This window comes from Podarcis melisellensis (genome assembly GCF_964234715.1).
Source record: "Podarcis melisellensis genome assembly, chromosome: 10".
Lineage (NCBI taxonomy): Eukaryota > Metazoa > Chordata > Lepidosauria > Squamata > Lacertidae > Podarcis > Podarcis melisellensis.
In genome coordinates, this window is record NC_138542.1 from 67,089,224 (window position 1) to 67,107,919 (window position 18,696).

The 18,696-nt window shown below is 45.7% G+C and overlaps 1 protein-coding gene across 1 annotated transcript in view; it reads left to right on the top strand.

The window, feature by feature from the left end:
• Positions 1 to 1,039: 1,039 nt before the first annotated feature.
• Positions 1,040 to 18,696, top strand: part of ITIH5 (inter-alpha-trypsin inhibitor heavy chain 5) — a 57,549-nt gene continuing 39,892 nt past the window's right edge. The window contains exons 1-3 of the mRNA XM_081926882.1: positions 1,040 to 1,298; positions 15,300 to 15,344; positions 16,853 to 17,016. Coding sequence (XP_081783008.1) covers positions 1,179 to 1,298; positions 15,300 to 15,344; positions 16,853 to 17,016 — 329 coding nt within the window. The 5' untranslated portion in view covers positions 1,040 to 1,178. The remainder of the gene's footprint in view (positions 1,299 to 15,299; positions 15,345 to 16,852; positions 17,017 to 18,696) is intronic.

Here is an 18,696-nt window from a genome sequence, read left to right on the forward strand (position 1 = left end):
ATCCCCTTGCTTGCCCAGGGTGAGAACTTCAGTACATAACAGTTGTCCTGATATACCAGTCCTCCTCTGAGCCGACAATACAGAAAGCTACCTTTCCTTCTGCCATGTTTGGTGGATGTGGAAGAAGAGAGAGTCTTGAACCTGCTGGGTTTCCCACAATTAATTCCTGCAGAAGGCTGCCTAGTTGTTTCCATGAAGATAGGTGGTGGGGCTTGGTTCTGCTGGAAGCTGTGGCCTGTAATCCCAGGGCGAAGTAAGCGATAACAGCACTCTTCACATGCACCAAGGCAACACCTTAGCCTTACTTTACATCACCCAGAGCTTTCAGCCTGATGCTGGAAGCACTTAAGAAGAGCCTTGGTGGATCAGGCCAGCATCTTGGTCTTACAGGGCCCAACCAGATGTTCGAGGGAAGCCCGAGAGCAGGACATGAGCACATCTGGGACGAGGGATGAGAAAATCTGTCAATACCAGTTTCTCATTCCCCCCCCCCCCAATTCAGCTTTCCACACTTCCCCACCGGTTTTTTAAAAGCCACCATGAAAATTCACACAATGCCACACAAACATCTTTTTGAATTCCGCTTTGCACATCTTTGCAAGACAATGCATGTTTGTGTGCCATTGTAAACAATATAGTCATTTGTATGTATGCACCGTATATGCATTCCTGCACACCTTCCTTTGCATTGCAAAATTTGGAGAAGGGTGGATTTTGGTGGGCAGCCTGGTTTTCAGCTCGTGTGCTCTTTGGGAAAGTGCAGAATAGGTGGGTTCACCTTTAAATGCAAACTGAATCGAATCCGCCCCCCCCCCCTCTTCCCTATCTGGGACTGAGCTGAATCTGGAAGAAATGAAACCCAGAATCTTGGCCGAAGCAAGCGGCACTCCTGAGCAACTAGACTTTATCAGGAAATCCAGCAAGATCAGCTTGTGTTTCCCTTTCTGGTAAATTAAACTTGAGCGAGGAAACCCCGGGCTTGGCGATGAACTCTGGCAGAGGGGCTGGGTCCAGGGGAGGAGAGTAGGGCGAGGCGAGCAGCCAAGCAGACTGCTGTCAGATGCTTTCCACATCTCAGTGAGCTGCAGGCTGGAGCCGCAGCAAATACGTCCCCCCCCCCCACAACTTTCCCATCTTTTCCCACCCAGTTCCTCTAATTTTGGCTTGTGTTTTCCACCATGATCTGGCTGGTATGGCTTTGCTGTCGTCTCTCGGCCGTTTCTGCACAGCAAGATCCTGAACTCCTAGCCAGGGACCTAGAAGAAGCTGAGATCTTGGATTACAACCTCATTGACAATGTAAGATCTTTTTCAATAATAATAATAATAATAATAATAATAATAATAATAATAATAATAATAATGGTTTTATTATTGCTGTGGGTTTGTTGCCAGGAGACTATTAACAAGCAGGGAACAGAATAACTGAGAAAGGGTGTGTGGAGCTCAGCTCTTGTGACTTGAGGAGCAACCCGACATAATTTAGCAAGCAAAGCTTTTCTCCTAGCCCAGTGGGTAAAGGTTCGCTGGTTTTCTTCCTGCGTGTCCAGCTGCTGTTAAAATAAAAGGGTGGGGTAGCTGAATTTTTTAAAAAAGTGGCAAGCTTAATTAAAGAAAAGACCTTCGCAATCGTCCCTTATATGCAGAGTTGGCAAGCTTAGCCTCTAAAAGGTTTCCCTTATCATATAATAAGAGTTCTACGAGCAGTGCAGCCGGCTGCTCCCATTTCTTGCAGCGCTTTATAGTAATGTAATAATAATAATTTATTATTTATATCCACGCCCATCTGGCTGGGTTTCCCCAGCCACTCTGGGCGGCTGCCAACAAAATATTAAAATACAATAGTTTATTAAACATTAAAAGCTTCCCTAAACAGGGCTGCCTTCAGATGTCTCCTAAAAGTCTGGTAGTTTTTGTTCTCTTTGACATCTGGTGGGAGGGCGTTCCACAGGGCGGGTGCCACTACCGAGAAGGCCCTCTGCCTGGTTCCCTGTAACGTGGCTTCTCGCAGCAAGAGAACCGCCAGAAGGCCCTCAGCACTGGACCTCAGTGTCCGGGCTGAATGATGGGGGTGGAGACGCTCCTTCAGGTATACTGGGCCGAGGCTGTTTAGGGCTTTAAAGGTCAGCACCAACACTTTGAATTGTGCTCGGAAACGTACTGGGAGCTAACGGAGGTCTTTCAAGACTGGTGTTATGTGGTCTCAGCAGCCACTCCCAGTCACCAGTCTAGCTGCCGCAATCTGGATTAGTTGTAGTTTCCGGGTCACCTTCAAAGGTAGCCCCACATAGAGCGCATTTCAGTAGTCCAAGAGGGAGATAACTAGAGCATGCACCACTTTGGCGAGACAGTCCATATGGTTCTTTCACAGAACCATAGAATTGTAAAGTTGGAAGGGACCTTTGAGGATCATTTAGTCCAACCCCCTGCAATGCAGGAATCTCAGCTAAAGAAAATCTTAACTTTGGAGGGGTGATAGTCACACCTGGCAAATAAATAAACCAATATGCACACTTAAGGTGCAGGAGGACCCCATTCTTGAAGGCTGGATTTGACAGCGCTGCTTAAACATGAATGATGCCACCCCAGGTAGCTAAATAAAAACCCCCTTTTCAACTGCAGTATACCTTGGTACTGAGGACAAACAACAGAGGACGTTCATCACCCAGCTTGGATGCTTCCTGTAGCCTTTCTGCTTGCTTAATATAGTTTCCTTGCCTCCCAGTTTTATTCTGTCCTGAAGGATAACTGAGATATGATCTATTATACTGTGATTCTTTTTTTGGGTGGGGTTTGCTGTATATTCCCCTGCAACCCATTCTGATGATGGCCATTTTGGAATTTCAATCGATCTGGCTCGTCAGAATCCTAGGCTTCAGCTGTGATCCTATGCACACTTACTCAAGAGTAAGGCCCACTCATCCTGATGAGATTTTCTCCTAGGTAGACATAGGACTGTACTGTAAATAGACCTTTGGTCTGATCTAGGAAGGCCGTCCTACCGTTCCCAACTCTCTCAGAAGCCAAGGTCAGAATGCTCAAATATCCTTTCGTCCGTCTTGGGGCTGCACCTCGCCCTTTCGGACAATTTCGAGGTGCTATTTCTGGTATCCTCTGGTTGTTTTCTCAGCTTCCATTGATTCTCTGTGTTTTGTTTGGGATCTTGTGCAAAGCGAGGGGCGTGTTGTCCTTTACACCGCAGGAACACCTAACTAAACAAGCCTGAGGAATTCACTAGGAAATCCTGGGCTGAAAGGCAGGGGAGAGGCAAAGACACAGAACAAAAGGAAATTTTTGCCGTGTGTGTGTGGGGGGGGGGGGAATAGGTGATCTGCAGGTGAGATGCAGGTTCTCTGGAGGCTATTGGACACCAAGTCCCATCAGCCCCAACCATCAAGGGCAACAGGCAGGGAATGATGGGAGTTGGAGTCCAGTAGCATCTGGAGAGCCCACCTGCCAGGCTTAACCCTTTCCATGCCCACTGCTTTCCCTCTGCAATTCTGCCACTGGCCACAGGGGCAGTTTTCAATGTGTTTTACCTATGCGTCTTTCATGAGGGGGTGGGGGACGACCCCATTTGGGGTAACAGCTGAAAATAGGGCTTGAAGTAGAACAGCAGCAGGCTGGGCAAGGGTTAAGCAATTCTTTTTTTTAAAATAATTTTTTATTAAGATTTTCACAGATTTTTAGGATAATACACAAAACATAGAACATAGAAAAAACATACAACACGTATAATTTCAGATCTTACTTACTTATAACTTACTTTCCCGACTTCCTCATGCCTCCCCTTTCTGTATTCTCATGTCTAATTAATTGGTCAGCAAATCCTTCCCTTATTTTCAATTTAATTTTGTTAACCCTCATTTTCTTTTATCATAACCATTGTTGCTATTTAACCCCTAACTTTCTCATCCAGCATCAATCTAACATTCACTAATTTTTGAATATTTCTTTAGATAGTCTTTAAATGTTTTCCAATCCTCCTCCGCCGTTTCTCTTCCCTGGTCTCGAATTCTGCTTGTCATCTCCGCCAAAGCCATGTAGTCCATCACCTTCATCTGCCATTATTCCACGGTGGGTAGATCTTGTGTCTTCCAGTACTTTGCAATAAGTATTCTTGCTGCTGTTGTAGCAAAGGGTTAAGCAATCCTTATCCTCCTCCCTCCCGGCTGCTTAAGGCAGCCACTGACACATCGCCAAAAAAGAGGGAACTGATCGCAGGAAGAAGGCATAGGTCTGCAAACATTTTACACATCCAAATTTATATGTATCAATGGACATTTGACGTCAGTGTCTGTGGGTGACATCTGGCTGACATCCAGGGAATGATATCCAAGTAGACCCATTGTTCTACTTTGCCATTTGGCATCGGATCCATGCCAGGGCCTTTTCAGTGATGGCTCCCCATTCGTGGAATGCCCTCCCTCATGAGGTGCGTCTCCCTCCTTCATTATTGACTTTCAGGAGTGAATTCAAAAACATCCCTGTTTGATGACTGGAAGATGCTGCCCCCGACAAGCCTGAAATCATGGACTGAGAAAATATGATCGCATTTAACCTTCTTTTTAGAATGTTGCTAATGATATTGCAATTGATGTGTTTGCCGCCCTCGATGCCCTTGGGAGGAAGGGCGGGATACGAACTGAATAAAATATTCTATAACTGCAGTAGAAACAGAATGCACTTTACCAGGGAGGGTGAAGGATATGCCTCTGAATTTGTCGTCCAGAGGCTCACTGTCAGTGGGCAACTTCAAGGCTCCTCCTGCTTCCTTTTCTTAACGATTCATTATCATTAAACCAGCCCTGGGCCACATTCATGCATTTAAAGCGTTATCATGTCGTTTTAAACAGCCATGGCTTCCCCCAAAGGATTCTGGGAGCTGTAGTTTGTTAAGGGGGCTAAGAAGCCCCTGGTCCCCTTACAGAGCTTTGATTCCCAGAGTTCCCTGAGAAGAAGGATTTATCGTTAAACCACTCTGGAAATGGGAGCCCTGAGAGAGAAATAAGATGTCTCTTGATGTATGCTGTTGTCAATAGGCAGGGAGTTCCATAGTGAATAAGCTGCCCCACTAAATGATCAATTTCTTACAACCTCGGAGATGTGGCATCTGTCTCCCATTTTTTTGTAGTTGTGAAAATTTTGCGGTGTTCCCCAGCATACGAATACTCCCCGGTGGGTGTGTATGAGAGAGAACAGCAATTTTGTTTACATGACCAACAGCACTCATGCTTGGACACTGGAAACGGAAGGAATAATGGTGGCAGTGAAGCACTTGTTGCATTTTGCGGGAAGAGCAAACATTACCTGAATGATTTCATACCATTTGCGTGCCGAGTCCCCCCCCCCCCCATGGACACAATTATTAAGGTTAATGGGCTAAATAAGGCCACAACTTTATTGGTTGCAGGTGATGAGCCGTGTTGGCTTAGGCATTGGTCCTAACTGACTATATCTGACTTCAGCCCGTCCGCTAGAGGTCCGGGAAGGGTTAACCACCAGTAGGGGGAGTCCTGCTGAGGCAACTAGGAACTCCCCCGGGGTCACCAGACGGGGGCGTGCCTTAGGCCCTTACCTCCCTAGGCTTCGGACAGTGCCACGCCCCCCGGAATCCTTTATCGGACTACCTTTCAATATGTGGGACAGGTGATGCCGCTACCTCCTCTCGTCCATCTACAAAACAATACCAATGCCTAACCGCCAATAGCAAGAAAGTTGTGACGATTTGCTACGAGGTAGGCGAAAACCAAGTGGCTGGTGCCAATTTGCCAAGTGGGAAAATTCCTACCAGGCCCCTCAACGGCGACCAACCGAGGTCCATAGCAAGGTCACGGAACGAAAACCTTATAGGGCAGGCGGGTGGGGAAAACCGGAACAGCTGGTAGGCGGGAAAAGAGGGAGATCCCTGGCTGTGTCCTGCCTTAAATAGGGCAGGACACGCCCCCAGAGCCAGCCGATTGGCTGGCCAGGGGGTGATGTGCCCAGGGATTCCCCAATCATGCGGGGGCTGGGCTCCAGCCACCATGCGTGTGGTGGGGCCGTGACACCCGCAATCCCACCTCCTCTGCAGGGTGGAAGTGGCTTTGGGGTACAGTTAATGTAACTAAAGTTGTTTATAGCGTATTCATCAAAGACGAGGAACCAAAACTATGGAACCCCCTTCCACAGGACCAACCTGGATGGCTTTAAAACAGGATTAGACAAAGTCATGGAGGAAAGAGCTACCAATGGTTATTTGCCACAATGACTTTGCCCTGCCTCCACAGTAGTAGTAGTAGTAGTAGTAGTAGTAGTAGTAGTAATAATAATAATATTTTTATTTATACCTCGCCCTCCCTGGCCAGAACCAGGCTCAGGGCGGCTAACACCAGTAAAATTACAGTAAAAACACAACGGGTGGTGGGGGACCAATTTAAGATACAGGTTAAAATGCAATTTAAAATGCAGCCTCATTTTAAAAGTAGCCCATAGATCAAAACCATAAGGGGAGGGAAAACATAAGGGTCAGACTGTGTCCAAACCAAAGGCCAGGCGGAACAGCTCTGTCTTGCAGGCCCTGCGGAAAGATGTCAAATCCCGCAGGGCCCTAGTCTCTTGTGACAGAGCATTCCACCAAGTCAGGGCCAGTACTGAAAAGGCCCTGCCCCTAGTTGAGACCAACCTAACCACCTTGTGACTTGGGACCTCCAAAATGTTGTCATTTGTGGACCTTAAGGTCCTCCACGGGGCATACCAGGAGAGGCGGTCCCGTAGGTATGTGGGTCCTAGGCCGCATAGGGCTTTAAAGTAGTGCTTCTGAATACCAGTTGCTGGAAACCACAGGAGGCGAGAGGGGTCTTGTGTTTGAATCCTGATTGCGGGCTTCCCACAGACATCTGGCTGGCCGCTGTGAGGAAAGGATACTTACTGGACTAAGATGGGGCCATTGTCCTGCAGACTCTCCTTATGTTCTTATATCCCACCCCTAGATGTTGTTGAACTCCAACTCCCATCGCCTCCAGCCAGCCTGGTCAGTGGGGAGGGAGGATGAGAGTCGAATTCCAGCAACATCTGAAAGGCTACAGGTCCATGTGGATTGCTTGAAATAGTTTTACAGAGCTCTGTTTCCTATTTGCAAAATTTTGGAATCTGGGCCCAGGTTTCCCCAGCCCGGTTGAGGGGACTTTACTCCCCCCGGTTCATTCTATATTTAAGTCAGAGAAGCCTTTCCAAATCCAGGGGATTTCTCTGCAATCAAAACGGGGTTGCAGAACTACATTTGAGAGAGCAGCTTAGTTGCTGGCTGGGCGGGAGACATTGCAAAGGAATGACTTGGCTGTAGGATATATTAACGTCATTCACTTTTCCGCCCCGGGGCAGAAATAAACAAATGCCCACACTTGTTGCCAGGGGTTGTTGTGGTAGCGCTGGTTAACATCATCTGTTCCAGCGAGAGGTTTATAAAGCTGTCAGCCCGCTGCTTTGCTCACATGCCCTTATGTGCTTTGCAAAGAAAAAAAATGCAATCTGCAAAACGGTCCGGCAATTGCGTTTTCTACACATCTGCTCTGCAGGTCTTGTTTCTTAGCAGGAAGTTCTACAGAAAGGGCCAGCGGCCAGCCAAATTGCAGACAGGTCTGCCCTCTGGGGTTTTTCTTTTTTTATAATAATTTTTATTGATTTTAACATATAATTTATAAAATATACCACGAAATTTATGACTTATACAATCTTTTTAGACTTCCATCAGCACCTCTGATATAATCCACCATTTTATCCGCTTTTTATACATTTCTTAACTTTATATTGCCTTTAAGTCTCTTAACAAATTATCCTTTCCTTTATCTATTTTTGCAATACTTCCAATAATACTCCTCACAGAACTTCTTGCAAACCTACAAACGTTGTCTGGTCTTCACAAATACTTTTCAAATAGTCCGTAAATTTACTCCAGTCTTCTGTGAATTTCTGGTCCCGCCAGTTTCGAATTCTTCCTGTTAATTTATCTAATTCTGCATAGTCCATTAACTTCATCCTCCATTCTTCAATCGTCGGTAATTCTTCTTGCTCCCATTTTTGGGCTAATACTATTCTTGCTGCTGTTGTTGCATATAAAAAGAGCTTACATTCTTTTCTATTTATATCGCCCTCTGGGGCTTTTCATTGGATATTTATTTATTTATTTATAACATTTTATTGCATGATGCATTTATTGTATTTAAAAACAGCTTTTTATCCAAGTGGGGCACGTGGTTCTCCCCGCTTATTAAATCTCCACAACAACCCTGTGAGGTAGGTTAGGCTGAGAAACAGTGTCTGGCCCAAAGACACTCGGCTGAGTTTCATTTCTGAGTTTCATTTTGAACCTGGGTCTCCCAAGTCGTATCCCAACACTGTAACCACTACACAGCACTATCTCCCCATCATTTCCCCCCCCCCAAGATCTTTATTGAAACTTAACATATATACACAATAACCTGAATTCCCAATGATTTCCTCACATAAAATATAATTACAACAGCTGCATAATTATACACTTAATTATAAAACCCACCATCCTATACTTCCCTCCACAGCAATTTGACTTCTTTATATTTCTTTCTAACTTTTTTCCTTGCATTGTATAACAAATTATTTTTGTTAAATTCTTATTTTTCCTTCTTTCTTTATTGGTTTTGTTATTGTTTACATTTTTTATTCTAAGCCTATTAGCATTATTAGAACAATATTTTGACATATAATCTTCGAAATACTATCATGATATCTTGGCAAGTGTAGATTTTCACATGCCCGATATCTGCTTCAAATTCTAGAAAACCTTTAGATCGAGGGTGTTGTGCTTCAGCCATGTGTGTGTGTGAGAGAGAGAATGCGGCCCCCAGGCCACACTATATGGCCCTCAGAATCTTCCCTAGGCAACTCCCCTCTCTCTGGGCTACAGCCCTGGTCAGCACTTCTCGGATCTCTTCTCCAGTCCATTGGTCTGGTTGCAATTATTATTATAATTATAAATATATTTAGATCCCACCTTTCTTCCAAGTTGGCAGTTTACAACATTTAAAAACATCATCACAGAAAAACAGGACAATAAACTAGCTAAAAACAGCAACGGCATGTGTTCCGGAGCTGAGGATGGAGAGGTGAGTGTGACTTTTGCATGGCTGGGATGTAGCCTGCTGTACAAAGGTATCATGTTTGTTCTGTTATGTACTGAAGTTCTCACCCTGGGCCAGCAGGGGGATACTGTAGATAGTTTTCACTCAGGTCCACATATGCAAATAAGAAATTGGAAGTGATGTTCAGTGATTGGATAGAAAGTTCCAGTTACAGATAGGTAGCTGTGTTGGTCTGTCATAGTCAAAACAAAACAAAATTCCTTCCAGTAGCACCTTAAAGACCAACTAAGTTAGTTCTTGGTATGAGCTTTCGTGTGCATGCACACTTCTTCTACTATCTGAAAAAATTCCTTCCAGTAGCACCTTAAAGACCAACTAAGTTAGTTCTTGGTATGAGCTTTCGTGTGCATGCACACTTCTTGCTTTGGACAAACAGGCCAAACCTTACGCCAAAGAATAAACGGACATAAATCGGACATCAGGAATCACAAGACAGAGAAACCAGTAGGAGAACACTTCAATCTCCCAGGACATTCTATACAAGATCTCAAAGTAGCTGTTCTACTACAAAGGAATTTCAGAAATAGACTGGAAAGAGAAGCTGCTGAATTGCAACTTATTACCAAACTTAAAACCATGGAGAGACCTGGTCTGAACAAAGACATTGGATTCTTATCTCATTATACATGACAAAGCCATTTTTCACCTTCTCACCCCTTGCTTTTTCCTGTAAGACCTATTGCAGTCGTTAAGAGTCGTCAACAGGCTCATCACAGCTATCTGCCAATCACCCATTCCCACCACCCTTCTGAGTAATACCCCTCCCCACCTTCTCACTATATAGAAGGGTCTGGTGACTTCTGTTTCAGTGTATCTGAAGAAGTGTGCATGCACACAAAAGCTCATACCAAGAACTAACTTAGTTGGTCTTTAAGGTGCTACTGGAAGGATTTTTTTTTGGTTTTGGATAGAAAGTTGTTACTGTTGCATTGTAGTGGAGCTCTATATAAGCAGGTTGGCTGAACCCTTCAGTTCAGTTCTGTTCTGGCCTGTGAATAAACAAGAGCTGTTTGAAGAATCGCTGTGTCGTCTGATATGTTCACCCACAACTTAACATGTTCCTTCCACTTTTGCCTCTGGTCACGACCACCCTTGGCATGCAGTCCTGGGAGGGCTGATGTCAGGAGCAGGCCAGCAATAACTCACATGGTGCCAGTGAAGTTCTCTCTCTTTATTCAAAGAAACAACTCAGGAGTCCAGGCCTAGTGAGTGCAGCAACCCTTCTCTGCAGGTTTCCTCCAATCTGAGGCTCCTTCGTCTTGCCTGTCTTTGCTCCGCTCTCTTCATACCTCTTTGGGTTCTGGGAGACCCGGCAGAAGGGAGCTGGTTGCTTCAGGAAGGGGAGACAGCCCGGCTTCCTGACCAGCCTGACTTATTTCTGCTTCTTGGCCTCCCTCCTCTCCAACCTCTGCTTCTGCCTCCGATTCTGGGCTGCTCTCTGCCACAGACTCTTCCTGCTCACTAAGCCCTGTTGCCTCTTCAGCTTCCTCCTCCTCCCAGTCTTTTCCCTCTTCTCCCTCTGGCCACACATTGTCGTCCCACCACCAATCCTCCGGAAACTGCCAGAAGGGCCTCAGAGCTGGACCTCAGTGTCTGAGCTGAATGATGGGGGTGTAGATGCTCCTTCACGTATACTGGACCGAGGCCGTTCATGTGTTTTGACACTGGGGAATGCGTGACTTAGCTCCAGCATCTTGGCATTCCAGCCCCCATGTAAACAGTCATAAAAATCTCATTTCTGGGAGGCAAATCAGCAGATATAAATTGACAGCAAAGAAAATTGTAGGGTGGGTGGGAGGCAAAATATGCCCTTACATTCCTGAAGTTCCTGTTCCTTTTCACCAGGGAAAGGGGGAAAGGGCTTACTGTTCACTTTTAAGAGGGAGATTCTGTAGAAACACTTTCCCTGAACACAATCCCTTCTTCCTTGCCAGAACATTGCACATAACTTGCGAAATTCAGATTGTACCCTCATCAGGAAGAACTTTATGGCAGTAAGAGCTGTTGGACAGGAGAATGGACTCCCTTGGGAGGTGGTGGGTTACTTGGAGGTTTCTAAGCAGAGGTTGGGTGGCCATCTGTCATGGATGCTTTAGATGAGATTCTTGCATTGCAGGGGGTTGGACTAGATGACCATCGGGGTCCCTTCCAACTCTACAGTTGTATGATTCTATTATATATGTGAGTGTCTGGAGGCGGTTGGAGGATGGATGGCGACTAACAGATTGAGGTTGAGCATGCACCACAATATTCAAATTTCTGTTTTAGACCACTTTTCTGTGATGTAGGTATGATGTATGGAGGGGTGGTCTTGAGCTCCAGGGCAGGGAATTTAAAATCCTGCGTGTGGTGAGCGAGGACCCCGTTGCAACAGATCAATAAAGATCAGGCTTACTAGCTGCTTTGCTTCTCAATATTCTCTGGTTGGCCTCTGTTATTTTCTCCTACCAATAGGGAACCTACGTAAGGACTGTTACGGGGGGGGGGGCATGTCTTCTTCACCTTCTTCGCTACAATATATCCATTTATTCCCAATTGTCAATGTCAATGTCAATGTCAAAAGGGACTAAAATCTATAAAATCCGTAGAAAATCAACGTGCCAATTTGCTCAATTTCTCTAGGACTCCATCACCCCTCCCCTGTCCTCCATAATCCCTCAAGTAAGGTGTCAAGACCCTAATCCTGTCAAATCACTCTGCCAAACCTTTCCTCCGGGCAATGCCAAGTGACAGACTATGCATACATGGACCATTGTCTTCCCATCACCGGCACTCAGGAAGCGCTTATCTGCGCATATCTCCAGCTCTGCATATTCCCCCCTCCCTCCTCCATATGTTAATCCGGTGTAACCCAACCTCTCCTTAATGTATTCATGATGTAATCTGTGTAACCCAACCTTTCCTTAATATATTCATGATGTAACTGGGATGTATTTTGCACTGTATTCTGGGACATGGAGGGAGTTTCAAAAGTTCATGTCACCCCTTTCTCGCTGTTCAATCTCGTCTTGAACCTGTTGCGCAATAAACTTGGATCTTCTGTAATTTGCTCCTGTGCCCGGCTGAGCTCATTTTCTTCCGCAGGGACCCGCGGACATTTAGTCCGACGAGCTGGGTGGCAGAGTAGCCCCGCACCCAGATTTTAGCCGTAACAGGACTCTATATGGGCTCTTGGATACCCCATAAGGGGAAAAGGGCAGATTTTGTTCACAACAGGGCCTCATCAAACCTAAATCCGGCCCTGGGCATAGTGGACAATTGTTATAACTATTATTATTTATTAAATTTGTATATGGCCCTTCAGCCATAGATCTTCCAGGACCTGGGAGACTAGGGTTCAAATCTGTACCCGGCCATGAAGTTCTCTGGGTGATCTTGGCCCAATCACTCATTCCTTGCCACAATAGAGTTGTGGTGAGGATAAAACAGGGAGAGCCATGTACCCCTTCCCCTTGAGCTCCTTCGAGAGAAAAAAGAGGGCTATAAGTGCAATAAATAAATAAATATGAAAACATCTCAGAAACAACGGCTGTTCCAAGGGCAGTCCCATGTATAACAGATCCGTGGGGTCTTATCTGTATTTTACCAGAGCATGGATCACAGTAGCACGGCTGCAACGTGACATACAGAATTCTAAAAGGTTCCCTGCGTAGCTGGCTCTGTGTGTGTGTGTGTGTGTGTGTGTGTGTGTGTGTACACTTTATGGGGATAGCTTGGCTTTGCACCAAGGACCATGCATTCCTTAGCTGGACTGCCGCACGTTCCAGCATTCAAACCAGGACACAACCCGGCGATAACTTGGCAATACAACCACAATTCCATTTTCGCAGCTTTGTCCTGTGAATTTGTTTGCCTTTGAGCGCACGTGTGTGTATAAATATAAGGAGAACTTGACAGTTAAACAAGCAATTGCTCAGTACAAAACTGTCCATGACTGCAACCGTTTATTTCTCAGTTAAAATGATTTCTTTCCTTCACCAGGGATTGCCAGTGTGCTATCCATGAGTCCTAGTGTTATAAGAGATGGAGAAAGACTTGCGCTATTACGCTTTCTCCATGCCATGCATAATTTGTGCAAACTTCCATTATGTTTCTTCTTACTCACTTTTTCTCTAAACTAAAAATTCCGAGGGACGTGGGTGGCGCTGTGGGTAAAACCTCAGCGCCGAGGACTTGCCGATCGCATGGTCAGCGGTTCGAATCCCCGCGGCGGGGTGAGCTCCTGTCGTTCGGTCCCAGCTCCTGCCCACCTAGCAGTTTGAAAGCACCTCCGGGTGCAAGTAGATAAATTGGGACCGCTTACCAGCGGGAAGGTAAATGGCGTTTCCGTGTGCTGCGCTGGTGCAGGCTCGCCAGAGCAGCTTCGTTACGCTGGCCACGTGACCCAGAAGTGTCCTCGGACAGCGCTGGCCCCCGGCCTCTTAAGTGAGATGGGCGCGCAACCCCAGAGTCTGGCAAGACTGGCCCATACGGACAGGGGTACCTTTACTAAAAATTCCAAAATGGGGCAACCATCCCTTGCAGAGAAGTGCAAGAAATCTTCATTCCCTAGTTCAGTTGGTAGAACATGAGACTCTTAATCTTGGGAGACTCAGCTTCATTAGAAATATATATATAAAGGTCCAGTAGCACCTTAGAGACCAACTAAGTTTGTTCTTGGTATAAGCTTTCGTGTGCATTCAGATACACTGAAACAGAAGTCACCAGACCCTTATATACAGTGGGAGGGTGGGGTGTGGTTTTTCTCAGGAGGGTAGTAGGAGATGGGTGATTGACTCAAAGGATATGGGAAATCTGCTGATGACTGTTAACGACTGCAATTAGTCCTACAGGAAGAAGCAAGGGATAGTATGCAGATGACCAAAAATAGCTTTAGCATAAATAAAGGTAAAAGGACCCCTGACCATTACGTCCAGTCGCGAATGACTCTGGGGTTGTAGCGCTCATCTCGCTTTACTGGCCAAGGGAGCCGGCGTACAGCTTCCGGGTCATGTGGCCAGCGTGACTAAGCCGCTTCTGGCGAACCAGAGCATGGAATCGCCATTTACCTGCCCGCCGGAGTGGTACCTATTTATCTACTTGCACTTTGACGTGCTTTTGAACTGCTAGGTTGGCAGGATTAGCATATGTAATGAGACAAAAATCCAATACAGTGGTACCTCTGGTTAAGTACTTAATTCGTTCCAGAGGTCCGTTCTTAACCTGAAACTGTTCTTAACCTGAAGCACCACTTTAGCTAATGGGGCCTCTTGCTGCTGCCGTGTCACCAGAGCATGATTTCTGTTCTCATCCTGAAGCAAAGTTCTTAACCTGAAGCACTATTTCTGGGTTAGCAGAGTCTGTAACCTGAAGCGTATGTAACCCAAGGTACCACTGTATCTCTATTCAGACCAGGTCTCTGCATAGTTTTCAGCATAGTGATAAGTTGTAACTCAGCAATTTCTCTTTCAAGTCTGTTTCTGAAATTCTTTTTAATTCTGAAATCAGCTTCGTTATGTTTATGTTTCTAAAAAAATATGTTATAACACTGTGGCACCAGATGGCGCTGTGGAGTCCCATTTTTTGGTAACGTGATTTCCCATTAAGAAGTTTACAACACATTTTCCTGAAACCATTTTTTGTGTGTGTCTAGATCCAGCCAGAATTGTGGGTTCAAGTCCCATGTTGGCCAAAAAAATTCCTGCAATGCAGATGGTTAGACTAGATGACTCTTTTGGCCCCTTCCAACGCTGTGCTTCTCTCCATCTCAAATGGAGAGCTCTCTTTCTGCATGATACAGTGGTACCTCAGGTTAAGTACTTAATTCGTTCCGAAGGTCCGTACTTAACCTGAAACTGTTCTTAACCTGAAGCACCACTTTAGCTAATGGGGCCTCCTGCTGCTGCTGCACCGCCCAAGCACGATTTCTGTTCTCATCCTGAAGCAAAGTTCTTAACCTGAAGCACTATTTCTGGGTTAGCGGAGTCTGTAACCTGAAGTGTATGTAACCTGAGGTACCACTGTACTTCCTTGGTGTGATCTCTTTTTTGGCCACCTTGTTAACATTCTTGATTTCCTTGCAACAAATCTTTCTTCGGCACCTGCTACATTGTTTTTCCTGAAAAGGAATCCACGATGAATAACAGTGTCCCTACTTTTACAGGTTGCTCGAAGAGTCCCAAGGCATAACCGGTTTCTGCAGAGATTGGTAGGTTCACAATGCTTACTATTTCTCTACAAAAAGCTGTTGTCTTTGCAAGAAAAGAAAGGATGAGTTTTCAAGTTTGTTTGCTTGTTATGTTCCCAATATTTCTGGACTTCTTTCACCATAGAGGGTCACAAAACAGTTCACACAACAACCCATAGATCAACTCATCCATCTAAGTAATACGATGCTTAAAACAAACAAAAACTGCAGGTGAAAACATAAAGCTCAACTCCTCATCAAGTATCTGAAGTTCAAGAGGGGGACTTCTCTGATATTGGCTGGGAGAGAGTTGCACAGAATTGGGGCCACAACAGCTCCTGGTAGAGATAAGCTGTACATCTAAACCATTGGGTGCAAGTAACAGAGACTTCCTCCGAGGATCTCAGTGATTGGGTAGGGAGATAAAGTGCTCAAGGTGTCCTGGACTCATGTTGTTAAGACTTGCAGTTTAATACAAGATCCTTGAGCTTAGCTGGTAACTTGTGTGCAAGCTCTTAAGCACCAGAGTTACGAGCCGGCAATATCCTGTGTTGCAACAGCAGAGATCATTCAGTTTGTAACTTAAGGGTTAATCCTGTTTAACACTAACAGCCAAGGGGGAAGATGGGTGGAGGTGTTGCTTAGCGACCAGGCAGCATGACATGAGGCACTCTGATTGGCTGTTTAGTCCAGAAGGAGTTTCCTTCTCTATGCATCTACACTAGGAATCCCAAACTCTGCCCTCCAGATGTTTTTGGGACTACAATTCCCATCATCCCTGATCACTGATCCTGTTAGCTAGGGATGATGGGAGTTGTAGTCCCAAAACAACCGGAGGGCTGAGTTTGGGGATGCCTGATCTACACAATCATGTGGGGAGACACCTGTACTACACCTGAGGTTTTCAATATGTTTCGGGACTCCCACCAGCCCTTTCAGCATGGCCAGTGGAGCCAAGGGGGTTGTGTGATTTGTAGTCTTGCAAAACCTGGACCATCGCAGGTTCCCCATCCCTGGCTTACAATTAAGAAAACCTCAAAGCAGTTAAAAAAAAAAACTGGGGAGGGGAAGGAACATACATTACAAGCATTTGAAAAAGTGCAATTATCAGAAGAGGCACATTTGGAAATAATTAAGAGCGATTATGCCACACCCACCGGGGGTAGCAGAACATAAGAGGAGAAAATTGGATATCACCAGCAGTGTGGAAAACCAATTGCACTTCTCGTAGCCTTTTAAACCACCCACCCGGAATCAATGATCTCGAGGAACGTGCCACGTCCTGGCTTCACCTTTTGTGAATGATTTGCAACTGCTAAGCTGAGCTCCCCGCCTTTCACAAACTTCCATTCACACCCAAAGAGACTCCAACACTCCTTTGCCTATGGGCCTTTCATGCAGGGATTTGCTTGGCAGTCAGTTATGAATGAAATCTGTTTGTACTCAAAGCTCAGAGAGCTGTAATGGATTGCTGGAGGTGCAGCGACATGTTGCAATACCGCTCAGGAATGGCTGCTCTCTTCCAACAGGAGACCAGGCCCCGGATGTCTGAATTCTCGGTGAGATCCACAATCATTTCTCGCTATGCATTTACCACCGTCTCCTGCACTTTGGTGAACACCGGCTCGGAGCCCAGGGAGGGCCAGTTTGAGATGCAGATACCCATCACGGCCTTCATCTCCAATTTTACCATGTAGGTGAGAGGTTTTGCTGAGCTAGGTACTTGTGGCTAGGAACGAGGGGATCAGTTTGCATTTAAAGACAAGCCTAACATATTTCCACTTTCTGAAATGGTAACACCCACCCCCCCAAAAAAAACCCAGCACACCAAATTTCTGGAATTTGATCTCGCAATAGAATGCAGGGATACCTTTTCATATACAGTGGTACCTCTGTTTACGAACTTAATCCATTTCGGAAGTCCGTTCTCAAACCGAAACTGTTCTTAAACTAAGGCACGCGTTCCCTAATGAGGCCTCCCGCTGCCGGTGCCCTTCCACCATTCAGATTCCGTTCTTAGACCGAGGTAAAGTTCGCAAACCGGGACACTATTTTCGGTTTTGCAGAGTTTGTAAACTGAAACGTTCTTAAACAGGACTGTTCTTAAGCCAAGGTACCACTGTATATCGTGGTGAGATGTAGTGCATTTGGGTATTCCAGCATTTATATAAACCAGTTTCCCCCCAAGTTTTTTCTGGGCCATTGCCCTCTTGGTTCCATAAACTCGTCCCTAGTGCCCCCTGTTGTTTAGTCATTTATTCGTGTCCGACTCTTCATGACCCCATAGACCAGAGCACGCCAGGCACTCCTGTCTTCCACTGCCTCCTGCAGTTTGGTCAAACTCATGCTGGTAGCTTCGAGAACACTGTCCAACCATCTCGTCCTCTGTCGTCCCCTTCTCCTTGTGCCCTCCATCTTTCCCAACATCAGGGTCTTTCCCAGGGAGTATTCTCATGAGGTGGCCAAAGTATTGGAGCCGCAGCTTCAGGATCTGTCCTTCCAGTGAGCACTCAGGGCTGATTTCCTTCAGAATGGATAGGTTTGATCTTCTTGCAGTCCATGGGACTCTCAAGAGTCTCCTCCAGCACCACAATTCAAAAATATCAATTCTTTGGCGATCAGCCTTCTTTATGGTCCAGCTCTCACTTCCATACATCACTACTGGGAAAACCATAGCTTTCACTATACGGACTTTTGTTGGCAAGGTGATGTCTCTGCTTTTTAAGTGCCCCCTACCCAATAAAAAATGTTATTCAGAATAGCAGTTTGCATGACCCGCTAAGGACAATAACACAATAAGTTTCAAACCGGTAATAATTAATTGCACATCTTATAAAAAAACCCCAAAAAGTTTGTCTTTACCCCCAATGGTGCAATCTTCTATGGCCTCTCGAGACACATGGATGTCAGCAATATTCAGAATCCGATACAAATTATTTAGTGTACTTAATTCATCAAAACTGATGTACCATGATGTATTGAGACCTGCTTTTCAAAGTCTGATAGTCAAGTACACCTCCAACATCTGCCTGGTACCCCATTGCTTCTTTTGCACCCCTCCCAGGTTACCCCACGGCCTCCCCCCAACTCAATTTGGGAACTCCTGCCAGAAACAGTCATATAACGTCATTCAAAAATGCTCACCGTACTTAAATAACCAATTTTCCCACCAGAAAGGAGATTTTGATGAGCGTTTTGTATGAAGGCTGGAATGCCCAGGTGTAAACTTGACCGCTTAGCTACATGGCCGTGTGGCCTACTTTGCAGAAACAGTCCTTTATTTGACAGTGAAGAACCTTATGTGGGGGAAAGCTGGGGTGGGGAGAGTTTGAAATTGCCCATCATCAGCAGGCGAAGAAGGCACACAGGCCGA